Source organism: Suncus etruscus, chromosome 10 (genome assembly GCF_024139225.1).
Source record: "Suncus etruscus isolate mSunEtr1 chromosome 10, mSunEtr1.pri.cur, whole genome shotgun sequence".
Lineage (NCBI taxonomy): Eukaryota > Metazoa > Chordata > Mammalia > Eulipotyphla > Soricidae > Suncus > Suncus etruscus.
In genome coordinates this window covers 95,003,476-95,013,395 of record NC_064857.1, presented here as the reverse complement: position 1 = coordinate 95,013,395, position 9,920 = coordinate 95,003,476, and the positions used below count along the sequence as shown (strand labels likewise).

At 41.7% G+C, this 9,920-nt stretch overlaps 1 protein-coding gene across 1 annotated transcript in view; it reads left to right on the top strand.

The window, feature by feature from the left end:
* The window catches only part of TRPM7 (transient receptor potential cation channel subfamily M member 7), a 125,283-nt gene extending 120,219 nt beyond the window's left edge, over positions 1 to 5,064 (top strand). Inside the window, exons 37-39 of the mRNA XM_049781432.1 lie at positions 748 to 799; positions 917 to 1,023; positions 4,392 to 5,064. Coding sequence (XP_049637389.1) covers positions 748 to 799; positions 917 to 1,023; positions 4,392 to 4,522 — 290 coding nt within the window. The 3' untranslated portion in view covers positions 4,523 to 5,064. The remainder of the gene's footprint in view (positions 1 to 747; positions 800 to 916; positions 1,024 to 4,391) is intronic.
* Positions 5,065 to 9,920: the final 4,856 nt, after the last annotated feature.

Below are 9,920 nucleotides of genomic sequence, written 5' to 3'. Positions count from 1 at the left end.
CAATCACAACAAGCAAAGGTTCAAAGGTTATACTGTAATAGATTTCCTCTCTGACTCTGGCCAATCTGAGCAGGCTTTTGACAGTGTAGATTGGGGTCCAGAACATTGTTTAATTTGCATGCATAAAAAGCCTGCTTGGATTGGCAGTCCGAGCAGCCTTGTAGTGATTGGTGCAGGATGGAGTTGGAAAATTCTTTTTGTGGCAATATCCAGACGATTTTCATTTAACAGCATATCAAAACGTTTTTCAGGATAAACTTGGCGTATAAGACGACCCCCGATTTTCGGTTGATTTTTTCATTTCAAAAGTCTTCTTATACGCCAGAAAATACGGTACCTCTCATTCATAGGGGTTGTGTGGGTTTTTTTGGGGGAGCCACACCCGTTTGATGCTCAGGGGTTACTCCTGGCTAAGCGCTCAGAATTTGCCCCTGGCTTGGGGGGACCATATGGGACGCTGGGAGATCGAGCCATGGTCCTTCCTTGGCTAGCGCTTGCAAGGCAGACACCTTACCTCTAGCGCCACCTCGCCGGCCCCGGAGCTGTGTGGTTTTAGGTGCTCTGTTAAGGTCTCAGTGAGTTTTGAAATACCAGGAAAGAGCAGTTATACACTTGAGTAATTTAATATATAAATTGAGTAAATGTTTAATGGTTTCTGGTATTGCTATAAATTGTCCTTATAATGCAAATCTCAGTGCTATATCAGTTATACAACATAAAATTTTCTTTTTATATATACAAATAAAGGTGTGGGTGAAAATTTGACTGACCCATCTGTGATAAAAGCAGAAGAAAAGAGGTAATAAAGTTTTAATAATTGCATTAAGACATTTTTATCATTTCAAAGGCTCCATTTCTGCTTATCCAAATTGCCTTTTATTTCTTTTTTTTTTTTTTTTAACTACCAATTCTGCAGATCCTGTGATATGGTTTTTGGCCCAGCAAATCTAGGAGAAGATGCAATAAAGAATTTCAGAGCAAAACATCACTGTAATTCATGCTGTAGAAAACTTAAACTTCCAGGTAAACATTTTCTTAATCTGTATAATAGATAAATTAATAACTATTCAGTACAGTAAGATCAGAGGCACACATATGTTCTTGCTATAACTTAAAAAGCGTAAAGTTCATTTGTTTCATAGATATTTATTATTTCTCTGCTGGATATCAGAAATTATACTGGATACTAGGCTACATTAGTGGGCTCTGACCTCAACAGAGTTTAGTTAAATAATGAAAATGGACAAGATAAATGGAGCTACTGAATATCATGAATGCCATGCATGCAGAAAAGAACAGGTGAGCAGGTTAGTTCGCAGTTAGAGATAAATGAATGCTTCCTGACAGCAGGGAGATTTGCTTACGTCTGAACGATGGAAATACTTTTTATTAGTCTGGTAGAGAGTTCAAAACAGGTTTTCATGAAGCAAGAATACAAACTGCAGGGACATCCAACTTTGAGCCCTAGCTTGGAGTGTTCCCCAAGCCCTGAGAACAGGGTCAGAGCCAGATGTGACTGAGAAACAAGAACGGAAAACCTGCACATGCTTTCTCTTGAGACCAACTTACTTTGTTTATTATCTGAAGAATTACAAGTTACTGTTTTTTAAGTCCAGAGATGGTTCCTATACTTTGTCCATCACAATCCCCTATAGACCCTCTTGTTGTTTGTTTGTTTTTTCATGAAGATTGAGTTATTTGTAAAGTTATTTGTTGGAACAGCTCCAGGAACACTGTATGTATAAATGGTACTTTGCGGTGGCGGGGTGGGGGGAGAGGACAGGTCAGTTAGGGTTTGCTCAAGGATCACTCCCAGTGGTGTTTCTAGGGCAGGGGTCTGCGACCTTTAAGACATAAAGAGCCTTGGGGGCCGGGCGGTTGTGCTAGAGGTAAGGTGCCTGCCTTGCCTGCACTAGCCTTGGATGGACCATGGTTCGATCCCTCGGCGTCCCATATGGTCCCCCAAGCCAGGAGCAACTTCTGAGCGCATAGCCAGGAGTAACCCCTGAGCGTCACCAGGTGTGGCCCAAAAAAAAAAAAAAGCCATAAAGAGCCACTAGGACTGTTTCCAAAGGAAATAAAAACCTGGAAGCTATGGGACATTTAAAATAAATAAAGCACTGTATACATTGTTTCTTATCTTAATGCTATATACAGGACAGTGCAGTTAGCTGAAGAAAAAAAGATATTTTTCAATTAATGTAAAACATATATTTCTGCGAATTAATAGCCAGTTAATATATTTGAGTGATACTGCTCCTCGAGCCCCCCTGCTGTGGGCCCTGTTGTCAGAGCCGCGGCAAAGTTTCAAAAGAGCCACATTTATAGATGTTTTATACTATTATAAATAGTATATATCCAAATATAAACATTTAATTATAATTATTTGATTTATTTCTTCAGTTAATATTACTTTGTTTTACAATGATCAATGTTGTTTTGTTTGGTTTTAGAGCCACACTTGGTGATGCTCAGGAGACCATCCGATGCCAGGGATTGAACCCTTACCAGTTTTATCTCTGGCTCCTCACTGGCACTGGTCAAGTTTCCTTTCTTTTCTTTTTTTTTTTTTTTTTTTTTTTCTAGATTTTGACTGTTGTGAATAGTGCTGCAATAAACATAGAAAGGAAGATGACTTTTCTACATTGTTTTGTGGGAACTGTTATGGTACATTCCTAGGAGTGGAATTTCTAGATTGTATAGAAATTCAATGGTCAAGTTTAGTTTTCAATTTGAAACAGTCTTGCATTCCTAGGACATGCTTTTACTTGATATCTTTTTTGGGGGGTGGGGGTGAGGTTGTGTCACATCCAGCAGAGCTCAGGGCTTACTCCTGGCTCTGCACTCAGAATCACTCCTTGCAGGCTCGAGGGACCATATGGGATGCCAGGAATTGAGCTGGGGTCCATCCAGGGTTGGACATATGCAAGGGAAGCCTACTGCTCAGGCCCCTAGATTATGTTCTTTATGTGTTGTTGTTTTCAATTTGATAAAACATATTTTGGAGATTTTTGCATGTGTATTCATAAAGAACATTGGTCTATTTTTTTTTCTTGTATGTATCTTAATTTGGTATTAGAATAGCAATGAATTTTAAAATAACATGAAAATGGGGACCAGAGCTATAGTACAGAGGAGCAGGGCAATTGCCTTGAACCTGGCAGATCTGGGTTCAACACCAGGCATCACATATGGTCCCTTAAACACCACTTGGAGTAATTCCTGTGTGCACCACCCCCCAAAAAAATTATTAAGTTGAAAAATAATAAGAGAGTGTTCATACTTTTGTTTTGAGGATATAGGATCTATATACACCCTTCCATTTGGAATAGACTTTTTTTTCTAACAAAAGTATCTTGTTGGGCCGGGCGGTGGCGCTGGAGGTAAGGTGCCTGCCTTGCCTGCGCTAGCCTAGGACGGACCGCGGTTCGATCCTCTGGTGTCTCATATGGTCCCCCAAGAAGCCAGGAGCAACTTCTGAGCGCATAGCCAGGAGTAACCCCTGAGCGGCACAGGGTGTGGCCCAAAAACCAAAAAAAAAAAAAAAAAAAAAGTATCTTGTTTCCAGGGGCCGGAGAGATAGCATGGAGGTAAGGCGTTTGCCTTGCATGCAGAAGGTCAGTGGTTCGAATCCCGGCATCCCGTATGGTCCCCTGAGCCTTCCAGGAGCAATTTCTGAGTACAGAGCTAGGAGTAACCCCTGAGCACTGCTGGGTGTGACCCAAAAGCCAAAAAAAAAAAGAACCTTCTTTTCGGGGCTGGAGAGATAGCAGAGAGGCAGGCGTTTGCCTTATGTGCAAAAGGACAATGGTTTGAATCCTGGCATTTCATATGGTCCCCCAATCCTGCCAGTGTCGATTTCTGAGTACAGAGCCAGGAGTAACCCCTGAGCACTGCCGGGTGTGACTCAAAAAAACAAACAAACAAACAAACAAAAAAAGGCATAGTACTAGGGAGGGAGCAGTGGTGCAAACGATAAAAGCAATTTCTGGGTGCATAGCCAGGAGTAACCCCTGAGCATCACTGAGTGTGGCCCAACACACACACACACACACACACACACACACACACACACACACACACACAGAAAGTACATCTAAGTACATTTAGAGAAAAAAATGATTTAAGAAATATTCTTTTTTTGGGGGGGTTGGATTTTGGGAAGAGCTTAGGGGTTTCTCCTGGTTTTATGCTCAGAAATCGCCCCCGGCAGGCTCGAGGGATCATATGGGATGCCAAGATTTGAACCACAGTCCTTCTGTATGCAAGGCAAATGCTCTACTGCTGTGCTATCTCTCTGGCCCCAGGAAATATTTTTAATCCTGTTCCTAAGAAATGCTAATCCTTTTTCTTTTTTTCTGCTTGTTTTTTTGGGGGTGGTGAATCTATAGATCTGAAGAGGAATGACTATACACCAGATAAAGTTATATTTCCTCAGGATGAGCCTTCAGATTTGACTCTTCAGCCTGGAAGTTCCACCAAAGAATCAGAATCAGCCAGTTCTATTCGTCTGATGTTATAATATTACTGAATCATTGATTTTTGTCTACACCTCACCCAAATGTTAATGTCACTTTTCCTTTCGCAGGAAGTGGGTTGGTTCACAGAGACGTGTGTGTGTGTGTGCATGTGCGCGTGCGTGCGTGCAAGTTGACTGCTGACTGTTAGAGAAATCCCTATTCTTCAGACCTTCAGAGTCTGGTAAGCCAGAAACTCCCTCTAGGATACAGCTGACAGCTGTTAAGTTTAAGAGGTAAAGGAAATTCATATTTATGACTTTTTAAGGGCTCTTTTTTTTTTTTGCAGAGAATTTCATTTGACTTTTGACCCCGTGAGGGTGATGCCCTCTCTCGTGTGGTGCAATACCATTAACCAAAGTTCAGTGTCTGTGCAAATCATATGGGTGGCTGGTTCACTGCCATTTAGATAATGAATGAAAGAAAACACTCAGTCTTTTGGTTCAGTGGCAATCAGAGGTTTTCTTCAGTGTGTTTTGCTGTATTTCATTGATGAATTATTGATTCCCAGCTAGAATTGTATTGCCCAGGGAAAGCAGGTAACTTTATAATAAAGATTCAGGCGAATAGAGGATACCTATGGGGTTGGAGCAACAGCACAGTGGTAGGACATTTTCCTTGGATGCGGCTGACCCAGGATGGACCCAGGTTCAATCCCCAGCATCCCATATGGTCCCCTGAGCATTGCTGGGTGTGCCCCCAAAAAAGAAAAGATACCTGTGCTGAAACCCATGTTAAGAAGGATTTTTAAGAATCAGGATTAGGGTGATTGGGCTTCCACTGTAACTTTACCCTGTCCTCTTTCTTTGCATCTTTGTTGTCATAATTAAAATAATAAAAAAAAAGAAAAAAAGAAAAAAAATTATAAAGCCCACAAGTCAAAAAAAAAAAAAAAGAATCAGGATTAGGCTCCATATTTAAAGATAGAACCAATTGAAATAGAGCCCAAATAGTGCATAAGTATTAATTTTTTTAATTAACAAACATTGTTTAATCAAATCATTGATGAGTAGAAGGAAGCCATGATAGAGTTGGTATAAATGATCAAACAAAAAATTATGACACTTAGAAAGAACTTAACCTAATGAATGAGAAAAGTTAAGAAGTATTTTTTGCTACCTATATATCTGTAGTGACAACCTGGAAATTACATTCTTCTCCAAAGATTTTTATTGACCAGTGTATTAGTCAGAATGTAAACATGAACTCTTGGGCAGGAACAACTGAACATGAAGGTTTTCTTGGGGGGGGCGGGGGTTGTGTGTGTGTACTTATTTAAGAAATTGAGTTGGATTATTATGTGATATCGGGAGATTGCAATGCAACAGTATGCCAATAAAATGTAATTTAACTTCCCCAGATATTGTTGAATACTCAACAGTAAGAAAGCTTTTCAACTGACTTAAAAAGTTTTATGCTTTTTTTTTTAATTTTTATTTTCTAGGTACTAATTTTTATTTTTATTTGGGGAGGGAGCAGTATAAATCTTATTTGTATTCTGTAGTGTATCTCATAGATACAGACAAAGCAAGAAGAGAAAAACTGTTTAAATAGTGTGTTTAATATTGATGAGGGGAGAAAAGTGTATTAAAGATAATATACTATATACATTTTGTATATCATTAAATCTTTAAAAGAAATTAAATAAATTTATTCTTGTTTACAGATGTTTAGTGAGTTTAATTATTCCTCCCAAAAGTGTCTGATGTTTTTAGTGTCCTTTTGTTTTGTTTTAATAAATCACTTACTTATTCTTTTTCTACTTTCGATCCTTGTTCAATGTGCATTATTTAATGTGATCTTGGTTTCCTACCTATTTTTCCCAGTGTTTCTTGTTGTGTCAGAAACGGGGATCAGGGCCCGGAGAGATAGCACAGCAGCGTTTGCCTTGCAAGCAGCCGATCCAGGACCAAAGGTGGTTGGTTCGAATCCCGGTGTCCCATATGGTCCCCCGTGCCTGCCAGGAGCTATTTCTGAGCAGACAGCCAGGAGTGACCCCTGAGCACTGCCGGGTGTGGCCCAAAAACAAAAACAGAAACGGGGATCAGAGTGAGAGTATAGCAGGTAGGGGGCACTTGCTTTGCCTGCAGCTGACCTGGGTTCAATCCCCAACATCCCATAATGGTCCCCATACGTACACCACCAGGAGTAATTCTTGAGCATTGGTAGGCAAAAAAAAAAAGTTTCTGCTGATGTTTGATTTTGTTTGTTTGTTTGTTTGGTTTTAGTTTTTGGTTTTGGTTTTTGGGTCACACCCGGCATCGCTCAGGGGTTACTCCTGACTCTATGCTCAGAAATTGCTCCTGACAGGCTCGGGGGACCATACGGGATGCCGGGATTCAAACCACTGACCTTCTGCATGCAGGTAAATTCCTTACTTCCATGCTATCTCTCCGGCCCCTGATGTTTGATTTTTAAGTTTATTATTTTTAGAAGGTGAGTAGTTAGTAGCAAGCCTTTATGTATTGCTTAACATTATTTCCTGAAGTACTTTAAATAACCCTTTCAGTCTTCAAATAAACTTAAGAAATTTTGCACATTAGATAATTCAGAGTACTAAGTAGAATTACTTTATATATTATCATTAGCTCTACAAAGTATTAAAGTCAAATATATTCAAGGTTTAAGGTTATTAAACCTTTGTGTGGGGCCAGAGAGATAGCAGGGAGGAAGGGTGTTTGCCTTGCATGCAGAAGGACGTTAATGCGAATCCTGGCATCCCATATGCCAGGATTGACCCCTGAGCACTGCCAGGTGTGACCCAAAAACCAAAAAAAAAAAAAAAAAACCTTTGTGGGAATTTTTTTCTCATCAGGACCCCAGTCCAGATTCTGTGTTTGGACCACATCTGGTGGTGCCAAAGGGTTTGCCTTGCTTTGGAGACCATGCAGTGCTGAGGATCAATCACAAGTTTTCTCCTACGAACAGCTCTCCAGCCCTCCAGTAACATTTTTTTTTTTTGGTTTTTGGGCCACACTCAGCGGTGCTCAGGGGTTACTCCTGGCTGTCTGCTCAGAAATAGCTCCTGGCAGGCACGGGGGACCATATGGGACACCGGGATTCGAACCAACCATCTTTGGTCCTGGATCAGCTGCTTGCAAGGCAAACGCCGCTGTGCTACCTCTCCGGGCCCGTAACATTTTTAAGACCTTTTTTTTTTTCTTTCCTTACTCATTTGACCTGATGCAGAATTGAGAAAAGACTAGGCTGGATTGGTCCTCATGGCCAATGCCTTTGCTTTCTTTCTTGACAGAGTCAGCTCAAAGGCACTGCAGGCTATCAGCTTTGGGCACTCCAGACCGCCCCTTAAGAGATCCTGCCCCAGGACTAGGGGTGTAGTTTAAGAATAGGATGCATGGTGCGAGGTGATTGATCCCCAGCACATAGCCACTTCCTCAACCATTGTGCTTCCACTTCTCTCTTCTCTGACCATGTTTTCATCTAGGCAGGACACTAAGGTCCCTGTCACTATGGCTCCTGTAGGACCAGGGGCACCTTCCCAGTTGTGCTCTGGAACCAGGTGCTGTTACCAGCAGTTAGCCAGGCTTGTCAGGGCCTGAAGGTTAGTTCGCACAGCCCAGCAGTTCGGTGCTAGTCAGGGTCAGCAGTGCCCATTCAGTGGTGCTTGGGTGTAGATAGTGCCGGGCATCAAGCTCAGGACATAAGGCATGCAAAGCATGTGCTCCTGTGCTTTGCACTGTCTCCCTGGCCCCTAAAATGCATTTTTCAGTATATTTCTCTGTCAGAATTAGAACTTAAGGGATCTTAAGTTAGAGCTCTACCAACTCAAAATTTATGAACTCTTCAATGTTCGACCCTTTGGATTTGCCATGTGACAAATGTGCACCAGTGAAAAGACACTTTGTTTTTGGATCACACCCGGCAGCGCTCGGGTTGCTCCTGGCTTATGCTCAGAAATCACTCCTGACAGGTTCGTGGGACCATATGGGATGCTGGGATTCGAACCATCGTCCTTCTGCAAGCAAGGCAAACGCCCCACCTCCATGCTCTCTCCGGCCCCAAGAAAGACAATTTACCATAAAGGGAAATATGCCCGTGTTATCTAATGCTAAGCATTTTAATTTTTTTTTTTTTTTTTTTTGGTTTTTGGTTTTCGGTTCACACCCAGCAACACTTGGGTTACTCCTGGCTCCATGCTCAGAAATCGCTCCTGGCAGGCTCAGGGGATCATACGGGATGCCGGGATTCAAACCAATGACCTTCTGCATGAAAGGCAAACACCTTACCTCCATGCTGTCTCTCCGGCCCCCTTTAATTTTTTTTTTATTTCTTGGTTTTGGGCCCACACCCTGCAGTGATTCGGGTACCCAACAGTGCCAGGGATTGGACCTGGGCCACCTGCATATAAAACATGACCACAGTCCATTGAACCATCTCTAGTCCTGTTGAACAAAATTGAACAACCTCTCACCCTCGTGTGAGAAACACTTCATTGGAGGTGAAGAGTGGAGTGGTCCCTGGGACTGTGGATGAGTGCCAAAGCAACAATGATGCCAAGTCCATCAACACGTATGTGTATAAGATAGAGCGATAAGGGAAGAAAGGTTACAACATATTCAGTTCATTATTAGCAATTCACTTTTTTTAAGTTATCTTTATTTAAACACCGTGATTACAGATATGATTGTAGTTGTATGATTACAGTCATGTAAAGAACACCCCCCTTCACCAATGTAAGATTTCCACCACCAATTTCCCAGGTCTCCCTCCTCCCCACCCCACCCACACCTGTACTCGAGACAGGCTTTCTACTTCCCTCATTCATTCACATTGTTATGATAGTTTTCAGTGTTGTTATTTCTCTAACTGCACTCATCACTCTTATGTGGTGAGCTTCATGTCATGAGCTGCACCTATCAGCCCTCATCTCTCGTCACTGAGATAGTGTTAAAAATCTTTCATTTTTCGGGGCCGGAGAGATAGCATGGAGGTAAGGCATTAGCCTTTCATGCAGGAGGTCATCGGTTCGAATCCCGGCGCCCCATATGGTCCCCCGTGCCTGCCAGGAGCAATTTCTGAGCCTGGAGCCAGGAATAACCCCTGAGCACTGCCGGGTGTGACCCAAAAAAAAAATCTTTCATTTTTCTTGAAACCCATGGATGAGTGAAATCATTCTGCGTCTTTCTCCCAGCAATTCACTCTTGTTTTCAGCAACCAAGTAACAATTGCTCATGGCAACTTACTAGAATTTTTTTTAATGTTAGAATTTTGAAGTGGGTAGAAAGGATTATGATGCCTGGAAAAATCCAATTTAGAATTATGCCTGAAGTTCAAATGAAGACCTGTACAGATACTGAAGGGGAGAGAAGCATATAAGTTGTTAATTTCAAACAAGAAGGGTCAAAGTGAAAGACTCAAATGAAGTTAAATGGATTACCTGTA